Genomic DNA, 23,556 nt, shown 5'->3' with positions numbered 1-23,556 from the left:
AACTTCCAATGGGATGAAGTAATTTTATCAGTCCCACAGTGGGACTCAATGGGCCATTAGCAGAAAATGACTCGCTGGAGGAAGGATGGGTTGTGAAAAGATAAAGAACAATGCCCTGCCTGGTTTCAGTGGATGGCCCATTAGTAGAATATCTGCCTTTGAGATAAGGATCACTGCCCCCACCTCAACAGAATGGTGATAGAATAGACATCTTTTATCACATCCTGTATTGTAACCCAAGACAGTTGTTGACACCCAGACTTATAATCAGGTGCGCCTTATAATTGTGAAATTTCTGTAATTTACTGTAATCAGAGGAGTGGTTAGGCTCTTATAGCAGATTTGCTTTTTGGAAGGAAACTAGAACTTCTTTATTACTTTTTACTAAACCATGAAACCATTTCACTTTGAGACGTGATACTGAAGTGAATTAGTATCACACTGTGCCACATTGCTGCCTGGATGGTCGCTGCTTGTGTAGTGTGGTTACTCATTACAATTCAGGGAATCTCCTTAATGAAGATGGAAACTTGCACTTTGCACCAAATTAATACAAGTCTGCTTGTTGGCAGACTTCTTTGCATTGTATACTATTCATATTTCTCCTGCTCCCTGTGGTCCCTGTGGCCAACTCCTGGCCCTGCACTGGACCATTCCCGGAAATCACACCATGTGCCTGAGAGCAAACGCTTCTTGAACTCTATCAGGCTGGTGCTGTGACCACTTCCCTGGGGAGCCTGTTCCAGTGCCCAACCACCCTCTGGGTGAGGCAAACCTTTTCCTGATATCCAATATAAACCTCCCCTGAACTTCAGGCTATTCCCTCAGTCCTGTCACTGTCACGACAGAGAAGACTTCAGTGCCTGCCCCTCCCCTACCCCTCCTGAGGAAGTTGTAGACTGTGTTGAGGATGCTTTTCATGGTGGTGTTACCATCGTGTTGATCCATGTCACTTTCAGTTGCTGTTTCTAAAATACTGTAAAAATATGATGCTAAATTTATTCAAGATACAGGTGGAATTAAATTTTCTCTTAATTGGTTTTGAATTAGAACACCTCTCAGGGTCATTTCCAACCTGAGTATGACTATGATGTTTGTCTTTTCAAACTAAATTTTGTCTTCCTGTTTCTTTGTAACCTACCTAGTATTTTACAAGTAAGGTAATTTTCTAGACATTTGGAAGTACTGTCTAGTGCATGATAACTTGTTGTTAACTGACCTGTTTTTCTCATATTCTCTTAAGGCGTATGATACTTTTTTTTTTTTTGCTAGAGACATTTGCTATTATGAAGTCTTTGAAATTGCATGGAAAACCCTCTAAGTAGTGCTTCCTTTAAATAATTTCTTAACTTTTGAAACAATGTTTGTAAGCTGAACATTGGCAGGTCTCTGTAAGACTACATTTCAGATGGGAATGATGTGGGCTTCTGCACTAGAAACAGTTAACTTCAGTGTATTTTTGGGAATGCCTTCTGTGGTAATTCCCATGACTGTTTTCCCTTGCATGTTTGCAAGGATGTCTTTATCCAGCCTTAATGAATGGAGCACAGCATTTCCCTCACTGACCTACTTACTACTTCTTTTCAAAGAGGGTGGGACAGGTAGGGAGACATTGCTGTGCAAGGTTCATGGTTATGTATGAAGTATTTGCCCTTCAAAGTAGAATTTATGCCAAATTCTTCGCCATTACCTCCTTTGTTCTCCCTCATAGTAAAACTGTTAATTATTAGCAGAACTGCCTTAAAACAATTGGTATTTCTCCCAATATGAGAAGTGATCTAACTTCTGCCTTTGTGAATGTGGGACTGGCGGGAACTACTTGGATCACTGTCAAATATTGTTGGGTTTTTGGGTTTGTTTTACTGATGTGTCTGCATGTTATTATGTTTTATCTAGGTCAGAAATGTAATGAGGAGCATACTGACATGTATTAGCTAGGCAGATGTTAAGGAAAAATGTTATTAAGTCTGAAATATTTCTTGTGAAGTATCATAGCTTGCAGATATTTCCTTGATAAGAAAATTTGCATGGGGACAAATCTGTGGCTGACATATTGAATCTGTTTATTCCCTTCCTCTATGCTTTTAATTTAGCTTGTTTTAACTCCACTGCAACAGTTGTGATTTTGTAAAATCACTTTTTCATCCAGTTTTACAATTTGTTTAGTAAATAAGTGAATACATCCCAGTGCTTTCAGTTTAGCAGAAACATAAAACGCACCAGCACTCTCTGTCAGGGTGATATGGCACTCTTGTCATGTGGATTGGGACAGTTATTTTTTGCAAATTACTTGCCTTTAAAAGTAGTTTTAAAAATTTAACATTTCTTCTCAATGTCAGCAAAAGATATTTATGTACTTGTACAACAGATACTGGTGCAGTATGTGAATTAGTGTCCCATAGTGGTAAATTCAGTCAGTACAGGTGTGAGTCACTATAAAATCGAGAAATGTATGTATTTTAAATTTCATTCTGCATTTTTGTTTTAGAGGTGGATGTTGATCTGAACTAGAGAGTTTTTGGCTTTTTTCCTTTTATGACTATTGATTATTTGCAATCAAGGACTAATAAATTCAGCTTTTGGCAGGTGGGAGCTGGCAGATCACTTTGCATGCAAGAAAGAAAGGAAAAAGTGAAGACAGTCTTCAGCTCCCTTGTGGTTTACCTGAACTGATAATAGCATGCTCTGACATACAGATTTGTTTGAAAGAAGTGTATATGGCATGCTGTTTTCTTTGTGTAACAGCAATGACTTAAGAATTTCCTCCTCATATTTTCAGTTTTTATACTGAAGCTTTTTGTTTCAAACATTAAAAAGCACATATAGGTCAAGTAAAGAAGTGTTTGCCAGTACGAACTCTGTGCTAAGCATTCTGGGAGACTGCTTTTCTTGCAGCAGATGAGGATTCTTTGTGGCTGGCAGCAGAAACTGCAGCAGTATCTTTGCAGTTTCCTTTCATCTTTGATTATGTTCTGAGGATCTCTGAATATAGGAGCTCTTTCCATACCCCCTTGGAATACCTTTTCATCTCTGTCGTGGAGTACAGCACATGCTGAAAGCCTCCTGTCTTCTACAGCTGAGGTATCCTTTGCTTTTCATCGCCCTCTGATTTTTTGTCTTCAGCGGCTGGATTTTTGCAGTATTTGGCTTAAGCAAATAGGATTACATTTCAGTAGCTGATGGTTTCTAGTCGAGGAACATAATAAATGTGGGACATAATGAGGATTGTACAAAGAAATATTTCTGCAAAGCACAGGAAAATTACTCGAGTCGAGCAACGGAAGAAGACATTCTGCAAATGCAATCAGGGCTGCTAGAAATGCAAAATTCAACAGATTGGGAATGGGTTGCACGACAAGTGTGATTCTGTTTAAAGGCATTCGTACAGTTTTTGAGAGAAACTGTGGATATATATGCAAACAGCAAGGGGAAAACAATGCCCTTGAATACACAGCATTCAGCTTGCCAGATGAAGATTCAGAAATATTGATTCATTCATTCCTGGTAAATAAAAACTTGTTTCATTAATAATCTTATCTGCTAATTAAAGCTAAACTAAAACCAGAATAGCATGTTTGTTTAACGTCTGCTATGTACAGACATGGATATATATCTTGTCCTGATATTGTACGATGTTAGTGCATGCATGTGGCATGTTATGTATGTGTGCATGCAGCTGTAATGTTAAAGCTTAAGATTCATATTCCTTATATTATTTAGATTTGTATTGATATCTCTGAGCAGTTTCCACTCTGTAATTGTTACAGAACATTGTCTGCTGTTAGATCTTTCTAAACATACTCTTGGAATGTATTTGGCACTTGGACTGAGGAACAACTGATGATTATGTTATTTGGAAAATACTAAAGAAGGCATTGTTGAGGAAACAGTAACCCAGCATTTAAGGTTTATTTTTTTCTTATGGATTTGAGAGTATTTTTTTTCTCTGAAACCATTTAACTGTTGTATTTCTGTTTAACTTACTGAAAGGGATACAGGAGCATTCTAGAAGATAAAAAAATTGTTAATGGGAGCAATAACTGTTTCCTCAAACTGCTTTGCTCTCAAAGGCCTTTTTAGGTGCTTCTGATGCAAAGAAACCAGGCTTTAATGTGAGACTGTGGTCTTTTTACCCCTCAGGTTAATGACGTGTTTTTGCGTCAGGTGTATTACTTTTAGGCTTGAGGAGGTGGAATTGCAAGAGCTAACTAATGTGCAAAGCTTGCTTCACAATTGGGCTAGTTGAGGATTTAAATATTAATTCAAACCAATTTGAGTTTACTTGCTAATTGCTTTGTCACTGGCTCGGTAGTTGGGATGAGAGGGGCGTGGTACACTGAAATAGCTGGACAGATTTTGAGCTTGTTATCTTGCTGGCAAACCCATGCTGTGCAATTGCAGCTATGGAAAGTCTCTAGAAATTTCATAAGGCTTTTGTTGCCTTTGGCTATTCAGGTTCTTTTTTTGCTGAACTGAAATTTAAGGGAAAAAAATGTGTGTGGTTGCACATATGTGTGAATCTATCTGTGTACACATGTGTATATGTATGCACACATATATGTATATTTCTATACATGGATACACACACAAGCTTCTAGGAGAGAATGCAGAATAATCTGAACTGTCTTTAGCTGCTTAAAGTAATTTATAATATGTATATTACCCTTCATGATAGCATTGCATTTGCTTAATATGGTTTGATATTACAAATAAAATGGCTTCCTCTGGGTATTATAAGCCTTTTTACACTGTTAGCCATTTTTAAGTTAGCCTTATACAGAATAGTTAGAAATGTGTTACATTCTCTGTAATGAATACTTTCAATAACTTTGGTAACCCATTGAATTTAAGACCTAACATTCTTACTGGCCTGGAATGGTACATATAGTTGGGTGAGTGAATGAAGAAATACTTTTTTTAATGGAATATGACTTACTATGACTTGGAGTATGCAGTGACATTTTTTGGTATATATTTCTTCATTGTTTCACATGGTACTGTCCCAGCAATAATTTTTCTTTAATTTAGTCCTACAAAATTGGTACAGACTGGCTAGATTAAGCACAAAATATTCTTAATCTGCCATTTACAACTAAAGTTCCAAATCTGTCTCTTAGGGGGTTGGATTTTTTCCAACTCCAAAATGTCTAGATGCTTTTAAAAATATTATTTTTTTCGAATTTTCCTGTATGGCTTTGTTAGCTTGGTTTAACTGGAAGTAGTGGATTAAAGTATTTTTCCAGGAAAAATACCTGAAGGTTAGTACAGAGGAGTGTGCGCAATTGGGGGGTCAGAATGACTTCCTGTTCATTGTGCTGGACCAGTGTCGTCCATAAGAATAAAAGTCAGGGTTTTACAAGAAAAACCCAGGACTTTGTTTAAAGGTCATGCTCTTGATAATCAGTGCTGGCACTGGCTACTGCTTTCTTAGGGAGCAATTGCCACAGACTTAGCCCTGAAAATTGGGAAGTGGGATTTTCTGAAGAAGGGTAAAGATACTGCAATCCTGGGCAACAGTGACGAGTGATTTTATGGAACTCGTTGAAGAACATAAGACATATATCTCTTCAATTACATGATGTCTGTACTGTTTGTTATGAAAGCTTGCTTTTCTGGTTCTTTCCATTCCAAAGTGGTGGCTTTCAGGGGGAGAAATTAATGCTGCTCCTCATTGAGAAACTGTGCATGGAGGTGAAGGCTCCTGGAATCTCATCTCTGAAGAGATGTGCAGCCCAGACCAAAAGAGTGACACCAACAGCAGTGTCACTTGCTTGTGTTGCTTTTTATTTTGGTGATAGTTGCAGCAGATGCAAGTGGGTGTGTAGTTTCACCTCTTTGTGCTGTAACACATACCTGAGCTGCAGTTTCTTAGCTCAGCGTGTTTGGCTGTATCTCCTGTCAGTCTGTTTAGCCACTTCAGATCAAATATCTCCTGATACAGGGCTGTTGTCAAAGCACCAGTGAATTCCAGGGAGTCCTTTCATTTAATAACACATTGATCCTCTTGTAAAATCACTATTGAAAACTTGAAAATTTCCACTAAAAAGGAAATTCTCAGGAAGTAACTTCCCTTCAAGGAAAATCACCTCCTCTGAGAAGAAAGTAAGAAGGCAGAAGCAGTTGATTTAACATACGTTTTTCTTATTTACTCTTTAACCTAGATGTCAGGAGGTTAAGTCTGTAGTCTAGTTAAATCTAATTACAGTTTTATCTTAAGAGGGCCTGCTCTTTTGATGCTTGAAGGAAGGATAAAATAAAGCCCATGTGAGAATGTCGTCTCGGGAGTACAGTTTATTTCTGTCCATCTCATGTCATTCACACTTGCAGTGAAAATGCTGTATCTCAACTTCAGGATCTTTCATAACCTACCACTTTGTATTGCTAGAACACGGGATCTCGTGGTGTCTTCAGGTCTACATGGATAATGATCTTTATTTTAATAAAAGATTATAAATTTAGTTTGAGATGCTGTAAAAAGTTGCATCAAAATTAATGAAATTATATTTTCCCCAAATGCCTATCTTGGGCATATTTATTTTTGGCAAGTGTAGAGAAAATATTTTAATGTGCTTTATTTTGTGGTAAGTTGAAGGATATAGTTTCAGAACACTAGCTTGGATGCTTATCTACTTTAGTGAATTTGTCTTAATTTTTCTGTGATTTTTTAAAAAATAATTTTCAGAATGATATTGCATGTTATTTTTATGTTAAAATTCTTCTCTTTTTAAAATTGCTGTATAAGCATACATTATCTCAGAGTCAAATGTTAATGTACAAGTTAGGTCCTAAACAGCTGTTTTGGGTGGTTGACAAAGGTGGAAAATGAGCAAGGGTGAATGATGTGATAATAGAACAAGCAAAATTTAGGAAGTTTGAGGCTTGCTAACAAGCCCTTTGAAATATTCAGTGATGGAAGAAGCTGGGGTGATTGGGCTACAAGCACCTATGGAAGAGCTAGAAAATTCTGAAGTGAGAGACTGTGCTGAAGGGCATTAACATTTCTTAAAATAGATTTGTCTGAAAATTGCAGAAAACAACTCATTTTTTTCCTATGCTTGAAATGCTTTCTGCTCAGTTTGCCTCTAATGGCCTATTCAGCGCTGTCATTTCTCTCATGAAGCTTTAGAACCTTGTAGTTTGGTAAATGTGCTTAAGGTAGCCTGACAGCTTTAGCAGGTGCAAGATGGGGCCTAATAATTTTAAGTAGTCTTTAAATTTGTTATGTCTGATGTGGAAAACATCTGTTACTTAAATTGTGCTTACACAATTTCTGAGAAGAAATACAGGGCATTTCGAAATAGTACCTGTACTAATAGGGTAGATTTAGGTGTTGGCTGGAAACAGAACCTGCCATGTTGTAGTAGCTGCAGTGCCCTAGTCTGTGTCACCAGTTGACTTGACAGCAGCGTCATCATTAGGTGTTCCTGAGATTTTTGGTGACTGCTTTTCCTGTGCTGCTCATGAGTCATTTGGTTTATTAATAAACGGTGACATATTTAAGATACACCAAAGTCTGGGCACGTGGGAAGATTGACTAATGACAGAAGTGTGCTACATCATTCTGGAAATAATTCCACAGAAGACGTTCAAGTTCCAGATATTTTGATTTCAAAATAAACTATATATGTATCCATAATTTAGAATAAAAAAGATTCTCCTTAATTAGTGCTGTGCTTTGAATAAATTTTAAAGCCTTAATTTACTAAACAGGTTAGTTATATTAAGGTGTGTTCTTGCTGTCTGAATTTGTAAATTAACATTAACTTGTTTATATAAGGTAGAAAGGTTTAGTAGAAATAAAGTAGAATTATAAAAAAAGAGAGTTCTAAGGAAGTAATTGTGCTGAGTAAGTGGAAGTTGTTTTATTTTAATATGCTCAAAGAGCTTATGCAGCAATTCTGTAATGGTGTGCAGACAATTTGTATGGGTTAGTCTGTTGTTACATTCTCATAACTTGCTTCAACTTGTAACTGTATTACGAGTGGCTTTTATTCATCAGCAGCAGGAGCATTAGGCTTCATTAGGTCTCTTAATGAGGAAGAAATAGATATGTATGAGTGCAGCGTCTAACTGTGGCATGGTGTTTTTCCATGGGTCACTTGAATTACAGCACTTATTTGATCTCCTTTCATCTTACCGCTCTGACTGAATAAAAACCTGGCGTCTGATATGCTTACTTGTAGTTTTGGCTAAAGCTCCTGATGGTTTCTGTAGACTTTTTTTGCTTTGACCTTTCATTAGATTCCTTTGGGAAGAATGCTTGAATGTCCATCTCCTCATATCCCTCTGCCCTCTCAGCAGGGGAAATTGCAGCACATACTCACCAAGCGCGTAGTTCCTACATCAAATACACGTCTTTGAAAGATTCATGAGAGGACTACCAGAAACAGATTGGCAAGCACTCAGTGCACTGGCATGAGGAAGACAAGATTAAGCATTTTATCTTCAGGAAAAGAATCTTTAGGATTTTATCTGGGGATAAAATTAGGATAGTTGGTCAAGTCTACATGTGTAAACTGTTGTTCATCCATGACAATATATATTGGACTAGCACAGAAAGATATCCAACCCAAAAATATGATGCCAGTTTACATCCAGGTGGAAAACATGTTCCCTTTGAATGTAGCAGAAGGGCATCTTGTGCTGAAAGAAGTCAAAATGTGTGGAGCTGCAGAAACACCCAAAGAACAACACACCCCCCATCAAACAAACAAAAAACCCCAAACAAAAACCTAACGAAACCTAACCCTAAACAAAAAAACCCAACCTCCCCATAAAACCCAAACCATCCTAAAAACCCTGTTAAAAAAACCTCCTGAAACCCCCCTGTAAAGTTTTATATGCATTTGAGGAATGAGAATAAGACTTCTGTGGTGGAGAAGCTGCACAGGTGGGGCTTTTAAGACCCGAGGTTAGACTTAATAAGCACATGGAGAGGAGTTCACATCTCTGCTCCTCTTTCTTAATACTTTTATCTACTTGCTTTAGGAACAGCCTGAAGTGCTAATTTGATTCATCTACAGATGTAGGTATCCTATTCTATCATGAAGTGAAATGCAATTAAAGTAGGTCATAGAATCATGCAATTGTTTGGTTTGGAAGGGACATCTTCTGCTAGTGGGTTGTTCAGAGCCTCATCCAACCTGGCCTTGAACACCTCCAGGCATGGAGCATCCAAACTTGTCTGGGCAACCTGTGCCAGTGCCTCACCACCCTTGCACTAGTGAATTTCTTGCTAATATCTCATTTAAGCCAACCCTGCAGTTTAAAACACATTCCCCCTTGTCCTATCACTACAGGCTCTTGCATAAAGTTGCTCTTGAGCTCTGTCCTTGGCCCCCTTTAGGTACTGGAAAGCTGCTTCAAGGTCTCCCTAGAGCCTTCTCTTCTCCAGGCTGAACAGTCCCAGCTGTCTAAGCCTGTCAGAGTGATGCTTCAGCACTGTGGCCCTCCTCTGGACCCACTGAACAACTGCATCTTGTCCTAAAGACCCAAAGCTGGGAGCCACCTGCTAACTCTTGCAGCATTCTTAAAACTCCCCAGTGTGAAGTCCAAGACACTTCTGTATTTTGGTTGAGGGGCAAACAAAAGTGTACTCTTACTTCAGCCCAAGGAGAGATGTGAATTAGCATTCTCCTCTAGGAGCACATTGTTCTTGGAAAAACTCATGTAAAATTAGTGCTACACAGTGCAAAGATACGTCCTCCCCGGCTTTTTTGGCACAGAACTACTTCCGTTTGAGAGATGAGGATGTGATCCACTTTTTGTGTGTCTGTTCTGTCCTGTTAGTTTCTGATAGTCAGGAGGTCATGTCCAGTTAGGAAAAAGCCATCTTTAGTCCAATACTGTTCTCACAGTCCGTCTGCTTGTGTATGTCCTGTCTGTAAGGATATAAGTCAGGACCATAGTTAATTCAGAAGGGCAGTTTTAAGCTTGAAATCTCCTATACTAAACTCTACTGTTTTGTTTTCTTTATTTTTTTCCTCTGGGAACTTAACGAAGTCTGATTTTGCCCAAAAATGGATTCCTACTAAGATGGTATGAAATTAATTGCATCACAAGTTGATACTTCATAGATAATGGTATGCAGATATGTGACACCGACAAAAGTGAATCTGTATTTTGTTTAGCTCTGCTGTGATTTTACACTTGTTTTGGTTTTTATTTGTCACAGTGTAAGAGAGTCCAAACTAAGCTACTGTATAATGAGATATGCCATGTTTGTGTTGACAACTTTAGCCACATTCTTATTCTGTGAAATAAAGCTTTTAAAAAATGCATTATATAAAATCAGTATTGATAATTGGAATAATCCTTTAACTTCATACTGCTACTAAAAGAAAGGCTTTTTTTATTTTAGCTTCTTGAGTGGTAGTACTGACCTGTACATGGTGTTACCTTTTTTCATTGATGCCATCTACTCATGACTGAGATCTCCTCTGTGTAGTATCTCAGCATCTCTATCCTATTCAGGCTACTTAACTCTCTCCTTAAAAATAGTGTTTTGAGAGTAGTTTAGTTTTACGTGTACTACAAAATTTAAGATTTTATCATTCATACTGATTGAGAGATACCTCTACAAAGAGGGATTGTTGTTCTCCCTGTTACAAAATAGGCTTATTTCTTGCTTTGCCAAAGAAAGCGGACATGAAAAGTTGCATTATCTGTAGCACACTTATATCTGTGTTTTATGCATTTTCTTTTGTCACCCCTGTTTCCAGTTGAGAGTGTTCTCTTTATTGGTGGGATTGCACATGGCATGTTTGCCATGTTTGCCATAGAACAGTCTTCCTGAGTTTTGTATGACTTTTTCTGTTTCACGTGAGCGTAGCATGGATGGCAGGGAATTGCCAGGTGAATTACATGCTGCATTCCATCTGCTATCAGGCTGTTTCTTGAACTTGTGAATGTGTTCTTCCAGGGAAGCACTTATCTGTTGGTCACTTGTGAAACTTGGCAGCATTAAGATATGTATAGCTGCAACGCTGAATCTTCCACTGACTTGTGAAATGTTAGCCTTGAATACATCTGTAAGGCGGGCTGCCAAGTGTGGGAGGGCAGTGTGGAATATCTTGTACTGATACAGATGAGAGCAAGAAGTACTGGCTTTTAATGGTCCTTGTCACTCCACTAAAGTGGGTCCATATTTTCAGATGAGCCACTGCCTTAAAAATCCAGCCCAAACAAAGCAAAGCAGCAACCACCCTCCAGTTATTCATCCATCTCATTTTTGAATTATTTTTCAAAAGATTCTGAGTTGCCAGCGAATTTAGAGCCACAAGGTAGAGAGTGTAGCCACAGAGCAGAGAGCAGGTGTAGGGTTTTAACAAATAATATCAAATCCTTCTGTTTTCCCATAAGGATATGTAAATCTACACCAATATTATTTCTTCTACTCCTCCCAGTTGCTACAGGTTAAGGATAGTTCTTTCCTTTGAACAGCTTACAGAGGAAATTTGATGGCCTTAATTATAGCTGGGTTTGGTGATCTTGAGTCAGACTGTAAGTAGGAGCTGAAGCAAAAGAAGACCATTAAACAGAACTACTCAGATTTTAGATTGTTCCTACAGGGAGGCTGGGTAGTCATCTTTTCTTCCATTACAGTTCAAAGGAAATTCTCATATGCTGCCTGTTCCTTTACTATAACTCACTTTTTATTATGCGATGTGCATTATCTAAGTAAGTTCTTGAAGTGAAAAGTGATTTGAAGGAATGAGAGAGTGTATGTGAAGAACTTGTCTTTTGGGCAGCAAATTGGGTGGATGAATCACTGGGGTATGCCAGAAATGCTGAGAACTTTGTTACCTATGTACAGTAATTTCATGACTATAAGGCACACCCTTTTGACTAAAATTTTCCCCCGAACCCGGAAGTGCGCCTTATAGTCCGGTGCGCCTTATCTGATGGACAAAGTTCAGAAATTTGCCTACCCGGAAGTGAGAGCTGCGAGCTGCGGGGGGAGCCGGCAGGGCCACGGCTGCCAGGTGGAGGCGGGGCGGAGTGGCGGTGGGCATGCCCCGGCTCCGTGGAGGCGGGACGGCCCCTCCACCAGCATGGCCCCTACACAGGCACCCCCCCGGCCCCGTAGAGTCGGCACGGAGCAGCGGCGGGCATGCCCTGGCCCCGCCGGGTCCAGGGGGGCCTGGAGGCCCGCGGCACCGCCCCTGCCGGGTACAGGTGGGCCTAGGGGCCTGCGGCACCGCCCCTGCCGGGTACAGGCAGGCCCAGGGGCCCATGGCTGCCGGGTTGAGGCGGGGCCTCGGCCAGCAACCGCGCGGGGGAGCTGGGGGCAGAGCCTCGCTGCAGAAAAAAAGTGCGCCCTATAGTCTGGTGTGCCTTATGGTAATGAAATTTTGTAATTACTTAGGCTGTTCCTTAAGAGTATGTGATACAAGAAGGGAACCAAAATATTTGGCTCTTGGAAGTGATGTGAAAACTATTGTTGCTAAAAGTACCACAATGCTTGTAAGCCACATTGTTTGTAAAAAGACGAATTGCATTGTTTCCATAATAATGTGAGTTATTTTGCAGATAGGTCTCTAGCTAGTAATTTCCCACAACTTTGGGAGACATATTGGAAATGCAGTCAGTTTTTTTACAGTTACATTTTTTGTGTGTGCGTTGTTTTCCTGGATTTTCTGTTGGTCATTATTGAGGTAACTAACGGAGAGATGCAACAAATTGAGTATTTTTTTTGTAATTTCTTTTTTATTTTTAATTGCAGTTAAGGAGGTTAAAACTACCCCCTTATGATGATAAGATGCTAAAAGTTTTATTATGTGTTAAAGTTCTGGTTTTCATCTTTTATTTTTTGAATTTTAATGTGTTATTGGTAAATTGTTTCAGTACACTACTTCATTAAAATAGCTTAAATATTTTGAATGTGTGATGCCTGGATAAACAACATCTCCTGGGATTTTGTTTCTTTGGTTTACTTTGATATTTTTGCTGTTTTTTATTTGTTTTCCCCCCTAAGTATTTTTAAATGAATTAAATTCTTGAGGTAATTAGTAAGTCCTCAGCAGAAAACAAATATTGGAATTATACATCAATTTGGCAGTTTAGGTATATTTTATGCAGAGTTCCAGAGGTACTGCCTCACGCTTCTGTTTTTGTTAAATGAAAGAAGCTTTTCTAACAGTGTATCTGTGAGTGAAATGCAAGCTAGAGCTTACATTAGTCATTCATAAGGAAAAAAGCTTCTATATCTTTAAACTGATATTATAAAATTGTTAGACTTTTGGCTTTCTTTTTGTTCCTCATCACGTTTTGAGAAGAATAGGAAGAATGACAAAGAAAATCACATTTATACTGAATTAAAGTACAGTAAATTCACGAATACAAGCCGCACTGAGTATAAGCCGCATCTCTGGGTGTTGGCAAATATTTCGGTTTTTGTCCATAGATAAGCCGCACACGAATATAAGCCGCTCTGTCGTTCGCAGCGAGGACCCGCGTGCAATTAGTAACGGAACCGCGGGAGGGCGGGGTTTATTGGCTGAGCTAAGGCTGTGCAGGCTCGGCCCGCTAGGGGCCGCTGACGGGGCCAGGTGGCCCAGCCCGGTGCTGCCGCTCGGGGCCGGCCGCCGCTGCCCCTGGGCTCGGTCACCCCGGGTCGGCGCTGCCCCGCGGTGGCAGGCAGGGACGGAGCTTCCCCCGCTCCTACGGCAGCGGCGGCGGGCGGGGACGGAGCTTTCCCGCGCCTGTGGCGCCGGCGGCGGGCGCGGACAAAGCACCCCGCCTCCTCCCTGAGCCGCGGCAATGGCGGCGCGCACTTCCCGCCCCCCCCCCCGGGCCGCGGCAATGGCTGCGCAGGGCTCCCGTCGGCTCCCGGAGCCGCGGCAATGGCGGCGCCCCCCCCCCCGTCGGCTCCCCGGACCGCGGCAATGGCGGCGCGGCCCCCCCGCGTCCTCCCCGGGCCGCGGCAATGGCGGCGCGGCCCCCCCGCGTCCTCCCCGAGCCGCGGCAATGGCGACGCGGCCCCCCCGCGTCCTCCCTGAGCCGCGGCAATGGCGGCGCCCCCCCCCCGTCGGCTCCCAGGGCCGCGGCAATGGCGGCGCCCCCCCCCCGTCGGCTCCCCGGGCCGCGGCAATGGCGGCGCAGCCCCCCCGAGCCGCGGCAATGGCGGCGCCCCCCCCCGTCGGCTCCCCGGGCCGCGGCAATGGCCGCGCGGCCCCGCCGCGTCCTCCCCGGGCCGCGGCAATGGCGGCGCTTCCCCCCCGTCGGCTCCCTGAGCCGCGGCAATGGCGGCGCCCCCCCCCGTCGGCTCCCCGAGCCGCGGCAATGGCGGCGCCCCCCCCCCCCCACTCCTCCCCCGGGCTGCAGCAGAGGAGGAAAGAGAACTCTCCCGCCTCTCTCCCCGCCCCCCGTGCTGCCTGCAGGGAGCCAGGGCAACACGGTAACACTGTAACAATTGCGAAATGCCGGCTTTTACTGGCCGGTGCTTGGCTCGGCGCCCTGGCTGGCACGTCTGGGGTTGTAAATGTCAGAAAATTATTAATATATTAGCCGCACCCGACTATTAGCCGCACTTCCGGGTTTCCACCAAAATTTTTGTCAAATTGCTGCGGCTTGTATTCGTGAAATTACTGTAATCCAGATGCATTCAGGAGAACTACTTGACCAGGATAAAATCATGTTGCCATTTAGAAGAGGAATCCTTTGTTAAATTAAGCAGAAGAAATGCTACTTACAATGTATATAATGTCATCGTTTTTATTAGTGTATGTGTTCACAAATGCCTTTTGCATAAAAAGGTTATGCATTTCTGGTTGCAGTTAAGTATAATTGCAGACCAACTCAATGAAACAAATTCCTGTTTGGCAGCTGCATCCTCAAGTAATGGTGTAATTTAGTCTAAGCTGTTCTGTGCTTCCGTTCTCTGAAAACAAAGGGGGCTGGTGCAAAATAAAAAGTGTAACTAAATGTTCTTGAACTATTGTCTACCTTGCTTTACACAGGAAGATCTGTTTTGTAAATTTGACTAAACTGCTGGTTTCCTTCTTAACTCTTAATGAAGCTTCATAAAATACTGTTTTCTGGAGTTTGGTTTCTCAGTGTGAGAGAGACAGCTTTAAAAGTACATGGATTGAACTTGCATGTCCTAGAGAAAAAGTCAGAAACATTAAATCATTATTGTCTGGACTAAAATGTTATTATTCCTTTCAGTCCATTCTTTAGAAATGTACTTGCATTGTGGATGGGAGGGCAAACTCATGTTCAAACTCAATTTCACGAGTGCAGGTTGAAGTAGGAGTTTGTTACACAAGTGTGAGAGTGGAGAGAAGGGGAAGAGGAAGGGATATCGTCTTAGGTCTGAAGAATAAGAAACCTGTGCCTTAAGTTGTGCCTTCTTAAAAATACTAGCAATAAAGGAGGATATTTGTGCTTCTCCACAACTTCATCTGCTTTCTGCAGTTTAAGGTGATTTTCTCTTCTATTAGAGAATAGATAAAAGTTCATGTCAAGTTAAATTTAGGAGGTGAGTTATATAGAAGTGAGATAACTAACTGTCCCAAGAGAACTGAGAATTGAATGAAGGAGGTGCCTTAGTTTCCACAGCTGTCTGGTTCCTTAGTAGACAGAGTCTAAAATAAGGATGTGTTTCTCTGGGGAGCTGAATTTTCTCTCAGATGTATTTTTGCTTGGTAAATACAGCTACTGAGGTTTGTGAACTCGTTAGTGTTGAAAAGAAACAAAGGGAAAACCAAAATATTCCTCTCAAAACCTGGAGAAAACTGCTCATCGCAGTTCACTCTTTTTTTTCCCCAGGAGGAGCTTAGCTTAAACTACTATGTGGGGAAGCTGGAGTAGTTAAAAAATTGCAAGAATGTCTGCTAGGTTGCATACAAAACTGCTTTGCAATTGCACAGAAATTATTCCAATAAAATTGCTCCTTCTTATTTTGCCACTATATGTGTGTGCTGAGCAATGTCTGTAAGTAGTGGTATGGTAAGAGAGTAGGTTGGATTAAAAAAGCAAAGGTGAAGCATGACTTGAGTTTATGTTGTAATTAAGGATTGGAATGAAGAGAGCAACCACTGAGCACTGTTGTAGCCTGGATATCTTGAGGCCAAGAGACGCTTCTGCAAACTGTTCACAAGGCAAGGGTGAAACCCTGAAGGTTTTTCTACTGACCAAAGGCAATGAGTGATGGCTGGCTGGTCTTCGTGGCTGCAGAAGGTTCTCCCAAGTGTCTTCTCTCAAAACGTGTGAAGGTTTTGTTTCATTGTCTTCTTTGTGTGTTTTGGATGCTGATCAGTCATGGACACCTGCAGTGTTGAAGGGTTGTGAGGAGCAAGGAATGAGCACAAATAATGTGCAATACAGAAGTGAGCTGAAGGGAGGAAAGAGGCAGAGGGATACTGGTAGTTGAAGAGTTAAGTTTTTTGCATTTTATTTTAAGTTAGTATCTTTGAAGAGCATGCAGGATTTTTACTGTGATGGCAATTTGGTATTAAGTGAAACTTTTAATACAGATTAAGCTCTAAGATAAAAAAGGTCCTGCCCTCTCTACCCCAGTAAAAAGCAATGTATCTGTCAAGGCATTGATCATGGAGAATATGTTGGTTAGTGATAGATTGTTGATAGCACCTGAGTAAGTGACGTTAGTGCAAAAAATTTTAAAAGCACAATACTTAGGGTTTTATACTTCTAAAAAGACACAGCTGTCAATAAGTGACTAATTCTTGCACTAAAAATATTTTTAAATTATTAAAACCCTGATTTTATACATACTGTAAAAGACTCAGCCTGTTTTACATAGTAATTTTAGATATACACATTCTCTTTTGTGTTTGGCTCATAACCTTAAGGCGTTAAAATGGATCCACCTTTTTTTTTTTTTTCCCCTTCCCCAGAGGAATACAGCATGCTTAGGGGCTGGCCTTTGTCTGTCATGCATTCCCACCATAACAGATTTAGCAGACTGCAGCTGAAGTTAGACTAGTTTGTACTTTGTGCTGCTTGTGCCAGGGGAAAAGCTTTTGTTTTCACTGGATCACTGGCATGTCGATGACTTTGATGCCAGAAAACATACAGTTTTGCTGCTGTCTGTATCTTCAATGAAAGAATGCAGGCAAGAACAAACAGAAATCCTAAGAAAGAGCTTACTATAGACTCTCCGCAAAAGGGCAAGGATGCAGGTCCTGGTGAAGTGCAAGCGGAGAGTCCTGTGCCTGTGCTGGTAAGAATTCTTTAAACAAGCTACCTCTTCCCTTTCATCATTTCAGTTCTCTCTGTCAATGAAAAACTTCTTCATCTGATGCCGGTGGGAAGTTCCAGCATTCTTAGTTGTGAATAATTTGCATTTGAGATTTAGGTTTGTTTCTTTATGTGTTGTCTGCCTCTTTAATTAATTTTTACTGTTCTAGTTTACCAGATCTTTGGTTCCCCTTGAGTGTGACTTTGGAATTTGGCTTTCAAACGAACTGTTTTAGAGTCTCTTTTGTCTAGCGTATTTATGCAGCACTTTGAAGCTAACATGAAAACTACATAGGTTTTAAAACTCTTTCTAGCTTCTCTGTTTTTTAATTGCCCGGCATATCTTCCAGTTAATGTATCTTTGAACTTCCTAAAGTGTGTGTAACAGTTAAATTTTACTTAAATGATCAAAGAACTGTCTAAATAATTAATGATTACTTCTGTTAAAATATCTATCTATTTGTTAAAGGTCTTATTTTTAATTCTCTCAATGCACATTGTTTAGGAATTTAAAGTTTTAAAATAGCTTCCAGTGAAGGAAGAGGGATTTTTGTATGTATGGGGAAAATAATCAAATGAGAACTATCTTGTCTGAAACACTGCTAGACACTTAGTTCTGTTGAAACCTTAATAGTACAGCAAGAGAACATAGTAAGTGAACTGTAATGAATCCACCAACTCTCTTCAGAGGAGGGTTGGTAAATTAGTGCATACATATGAGTAGAAAGAACTACTTTGATAGTTCTTACTAAAAATTTCAACTTTATGTAGTATTGTTTCATGCTTAATTGCTGCTGCTGATGTCCTGTCTTTGCCTGTAGTTGAAGTTAGTGGGATGATCCTCAAATTATGGTGTTCCCCACCACTCCCCCCTTATTTGAGCTTCCCACTATGCATTTAAGAATTAACTAAAACATTTTAGCCATCTGTATTTGGTAATACTCATCTGTAGCTTTTTGAGAATTGTTACTGTGTGTAACTGAAAACTTGCATTTGTGCTAGTAAGGCGAACTTTCTTTTCCCTGTCACTGTTTTTTTTAAGTTTTGTTCTATTCAGAGAGTTGTTAGTAAAATGTAGGGGTTTTTTGGATGGGTGTGTTCTGATTTCTGGTCCAGATTTTCATCAGTACAATATGAGCTAATCTTGTGTGTGCTTTCCTGCCTTTGGAATGTTTAACTTTATTTAGAATTGTTTTTATTCCCCCATGAATACTCGGAGAGGATATTAGTGTTTCTGCAGATACTTGGAGTACTGCAGCTAATCAGCAAGGCACATATACTTATTTAAGAGAAAAAAAAAAAATGAAACATTACTGTGGTTACTTATCACCATTTATTAAGTACCTCCTTTTAATTTTTCAAATACTACTTAATTTAATGTTCATGGAGTAATATACCTGCAGTGTTTGCTCTCATTTTTTCATTTTTGGCTGAAGTGCAGGCATTCAACACAAAGGTCAATATTTAAAGGGAAGAGCATTGAGGTTTTGCATAGATCACATTAAAAATGTCTTCACTGTTATTTCAGTTGCTATTTTGGTAATAATCTATATATATATTTATATATATATTCACAAGTGTATATATAACATAATTATAGATCCCTTTTGTCTAGTTGTTGAGGAAAGCTAGATGAAGCGGTGCAAGTAACCTGCAGCAAGTGTGCTGCCAGGCACAAAGCAAAAAGTAAGGTGATATCTTTCATTTGACATTGACATCTGGATCCATTTTTATTTCATTGGGCTGTGATATTGCACTACATTTTTACTGGCACAGTGAAGGTAGGTTCCCTGTCATTGGTGCAGGGTGCAGTAAGGTAATAACTAAGGCTGACAAAGTTGCTAGTTGCTGTAACAAATTCTAAACAGCAGAATTTCTTGTTTCTTGGGTTAAAAATCTGGGAATTACATTAGATAGCAATCCTCAAAAGCATATGGAACGGTAGGCTTCTGGTTTACTCTAGTAATGCTTCTCATGGACTTTGTCTAAAATATTCTTTCAAACATGGATGTATTCCTTTTGTGCAAATATGATGTGATTTGCCTAGCACTCAATTTAAGTATTCTTTATAAAGATGAGATAGAATCAGCTGTCAGGAAGCAACAGGTTTTTTTGTCATATTAATTTGTCATATTAATTTAATTTTTAAAAATATAGTTCATTGGGAGTCTGTTGGAGTATTGAGGGGAACTGGGTATTTATAACTGAAAGCATCCCATGTGTTATTGAAACAATGCTATTTGATTGAATGCTGTGCCTGAATTAACTTTTCTTGATCAGGTGGGTGAGTTCACAGAAAGAGTCATCTATCTGCTGCTTTCAGTACCAGTATGTCAGCATGTGTGCTCTTTTGTGTCCCTGTGATTTGAATTACATTGTGTCATAACTTTACTCTGGAGGTTAAAGAGCCCGTGGAAGAAGCATTTAGATTTTCCAGGTGGTGCCTCAAAACCCTGCTTGGGACAGGCTGTTGTTGTGCTAGCTGTTGTAGAAGTTACTGAATGAGTATGCCTGCTGACCAGCTGCGTTTTGATAGTCACAAGTAGTAACTGCTTATCAAAACAGATGATCTTTCTGGGAAGTTGGATCTTTTGGAGGTCATCTTTCTGCTTGGAAACTTGCTGGCAGTATAAAATGTAATAGTTAAGAGTAAGCTCTAGGATACAAATAATTTATTTAATTAATTTTTAAAAACTCAACCTGGGCAATTTATTTTATGTTTATTGTGGGACAATAAGATACATGGAGCTGTTACCCATGTTTAGTATTAAATAATCTTATTGTATGTCCACATTGACTTTCCTCAGGCCACTATTGAGAAATACATAGCACCTATTCATCTATTTATATACTGCTTCCTGCTAGTTCATACAGCTCCATTTTACTCCTCATGAGAACTTGTTAATTTGCAGATGTATATGCCAAACATGTTTTTATAAGGTAAATAATATTTTGTAGCAGGAGGCTAACAGTATTCAGTGTGCTTAGCCTTACCATCTTTTGTTTTCTGAGAACTGGACAATAACAATTGTCTCAATTTAAGCATGCAAGAAAAACGTGGGGCCTTTTTGGGTTTTTTTGGATTTTTTTTCCTGTAATATATAATGTAGGCAATCACTGAACTCTTAGCTTAAAATTTATTTTATCTGATAAATTTTGACACTGCTTGTCCAAGTATGTTAACTATATTCGGACAGATTAAAATGCTTACTGTGTGGGTGTCATGACTGCTGTTCTGAAATATTTCTTACTTTTGATAAGTTTCCATGCTTATAATACTTAGACAAAACCCAAAGTGGTACAGCAGAAAATTTGCTCTTTTATCTTTCAACTAATATAGCATTGGCTGGCTCGAGACCAGCCATGAACCCCTATGCTTTTAGCATTTTCCTAGATTACAGAAATAAAATGTTATTGGCTGCAGATTAATAGGAAAAGTTAAGCCTTATGGGAAAGACTGACTTTTAGTGCCTATAAACTTGATGTTGCAGTTTTAACTGGGCTGAGTTTTATCTGTATCTGCTGGTCCATAAATTGTATTTAACAATCGTGTAACTACCCATCATATTTTCTTTTATATTACATGAAATAATAGACCAGATTTTTTTTTTTTGTGTAGAAGAGCCTGAGAGAGAATCTGCTTCCTTGCACTGTTTTATGTCTGGCTAAATGCCAGTATCAGTGTGTTGTTTATTGTTTTCTTTTTTCATATCTGGTCCAAACTGATAAAACATCCTCTTCCTTTTTAATCTGACACATGACTAAGAAAAAAACTAGCAACATTTAGGATAAACCTAAGGAAGAAAATTCTTAATTAATTTTTACATAAATGATATTTCGGCAAATCAAGTACCTTTACTGATTAAATAGGAGAGGTCTGTATTCAAAGACCTCAGCTACAGTGAGGTTTAGATTGTTTAAAAACTTTCCATGAGGTAGAATTCTTCTTCTTTTTTTTAATCTTGTGTTTACAGCATTCAAAAAAAATGCAAGCAAATCTTACATGCTTTTAAGATTCCTTTTAATAAATGTTATAGTTGTGGTGAACCATTTTTGTGGCTGCGGGGCAGAGAGAAGCATTTGCAATTCATTGAATGATTTTTAAAACTGCAATGTATGTATCTTTGGATTTTGAATTAGCTGTGCTAAACAAGGGTGTGTGTGTGTGTGTTTTTGCATGTCCGTGAAATATTTTTAGTTGACTTTAAAAGTAATCCTTTGGTTCCAAATCCTTTGGTTTTGCTGGTGAAATGAGAGAAACCAGAACTAGCTTTCTTCCAGTTTTCACCTGTCACTTTCCCAAAAGAATTAACAGGAGAATGGACATAACTCTTCAGCACCAGGGAGAAGAGGATGAGAGTGCCGACCATGTGCAGCACCATGTAAAAATCCATTACCCATCTGAGATGACAGCTTTCCCTTGCTACCAGGCTGTGATCTATCCACGTGCTGGTTCAGATAGTAGATGTCCTGGATTGTGAGCTTTCTGACAATATTGACCATGCACGTGTTTATTCTTTCCAAGTTGCCACAAGTGGTCACACAGCCATCTGATCAGCATTTCAGACAGAATCTGAGGAAGGCCCCTGGTTGGAAAGAGCTCTCTCAAGCCAGATCATCTCCTAATCTATCACAGAAGCTCTGGCTCAGTTGATGGTCTTTGTGTGAGAAGGCTCAGAAATGTGGTGCAAGAGAGGGGAAGGGTCCTTCTAGTGTCAGCCCCGCTTTTAATTAGTTTAAGCCAATTGTGGATCCAAACCTTTTTAAGCTAGCTGCAGAGACTGACTATATACCCAAATTAAAGGTCCTTCTCTGCTGGTCGTTTTTTAGGCACAGTTTAATTTGCAGTTTTTATTTTTGTTTCTCCTAAAGGTCAGTCATCCTGCACCACTCGCAAACCAACCTGTCACTGCAGCATGTTGTGTATAATTTCTCATGACAAACTCTTGAGAAGGGGTGGTCATATGGGAAAGGCAAACTTCACCAAACAGAGTGACTGGGCCACATTGATTTAGTAGTCTCTAAACCTTGCTTTAACTTAAGAAAGAGTGTAATTGCTTCAGAGATCAAGCTCAGTGGTTGGCAGGTGTGCATCTTTTTTGCCTGGATAGGTAGAGAGAGAGATGTTACACTGAAAGTGCGAGAAAGATGAGCAAAGGGTCTTTTGTTTTCTGGCTGATGTGTTACCTTGTACTTCATTTATAGACCAGTAAAGTTTGAGATGCTCTTTGTATTCTGTTATCTCCATCTCTGCTTAAGGAAGAAAATTTGCAGTGGACAGTTACTGCCTTAGTGAAGACTTGGAAGAGGTGAAGTTACTGTAATTCATTTGGAATCAGAACTGGTTATGACAATTTGTTAGAATGGGACTGCTCAACCTGAAATTTTGTAAAGGGGTAATATTGCAGTGTCAGTATGTAGGAAATGTTCAGGTAATTGGGTGGACAAGGTGTTAAGGAAGTGTGGAGCACATAATTTTATTAGCTTGGTATTCACTGCAGCTTTCTGAACACTCAAATGCAAACTTGCAACCAAAATATTTTGTCTAATTAGTACATTAGAGAAAATGTAATCTTTTCTTAGGTTGTGTTTGCCTTATGCTTTTCTGAGCTAAATTGTCCAACCATTTCAGCTACAGATGGGTGCATGAACATTAACTTAAGCCTTTTCTGATAGACACTGACATTAGTTCTTGGCTTTGTGGTAACTCATGTTCATGAATGACAGGAGAAGTTGAGGCAGTAGCTGGGGTTCAGGTGACAAGCTCTCAAAATGTGTCAGAGTACAACATGGAGTGAACTGAACAGCCCTTCTCCACCTCATCTGAGGAGAAAGATGTCAAACTCAATAATCATGCCTCTTTGAAGTATTGGTCTGTGCTGAGTATGTTGTTATTTAGCTAATTAACTTCCAGTAACTCCTTCCTGTGTATTGTAAATGGTAGCTATTTTTCTTAACAAAGCTACATTTTGTTCATAATTTTTGGTAGATTTTTCCAGACTTTGCTTTTTTGCCTCTTTAGCTCTTATGCTTTCTGTGTTCCCACATTTTTCTTGCCAATAAAATTACTGTGTGGTACGTATGAGGGAAATCTCAAATAGCTTTTGAGTAGCCTGTGAACTAAGCCTGAAAAGTTTGGTAACTTTCTCTGACCAAACCTTTACTAATTCCTTGAAAATCAAATTTGATTGATTCACTTTTGGATGAATAAAACACCTGTAGGGTTTCTCAGGAATATTATTAATATACTGGTGATTAACAGCAGTTACTGATAGAGATATTTGTCCTGTGTAGGACAATTAGAATTTGGAAGGTTATTGTCATGAGTTATACAAAACAGTATATAAAGTTTGT

At 39.7% G+C, this 23,556-nt stretch overlaps 1 protein-coding gene across 12 annotated transcripts in view; it reads left to right on the top strand.

The window, feature by feature from the left end:
* Positions 1-2,820: 2,820 nt before the first annotated feature.
* DOCK9 (dedicator of cytokinesis 9) overlaps positions 2,821-23,556 on the top strand; it is a 97,670-nt gene continuing 76,934 nt past the window's right edge. For 5 of the 12 annotated variants that reach the window (XM_033051689.2, XM_033051686.2, XM_033051684.2 and 2 more), the window contains exon 1: positions 2,860-3,504. In XM_033051689.2, coding sequence (XP_032907580.1) covers positions 3,343-3,504 — 162 coding nt within the window. In that variant the 5' untranslated portion in view covers positions 2,860-3,342. Of the gene's footprint in view, positions 3,505-16,920; positions 17,186-23,556 lie in introns of those variants that run through there. The other 7 variants (XM_033051691.2, XM_033051690.2, XM_033051688.2 and 4 more) reach the window with 3 other exon arrangements.

This window comes from Catharus ustulatus, chromosome 2 (genome assembly GCF_009819885.2).
Source record: "Catharus ustulatus isolate bCatUst1 chromosome 2, bCatUst1.pri.v2, whole genome shotgun sequence".
Lineage (NCBI taxonomy): Eukaryota > Metazoa > Chordata > Aves > Passeriformes > Turdidae > Catharus > Catharus ustulatus.
Note: the sequence above shows the minus strand (reverse complement) of the source record. Positions and strands in the feature narration are given on the sequence as shown.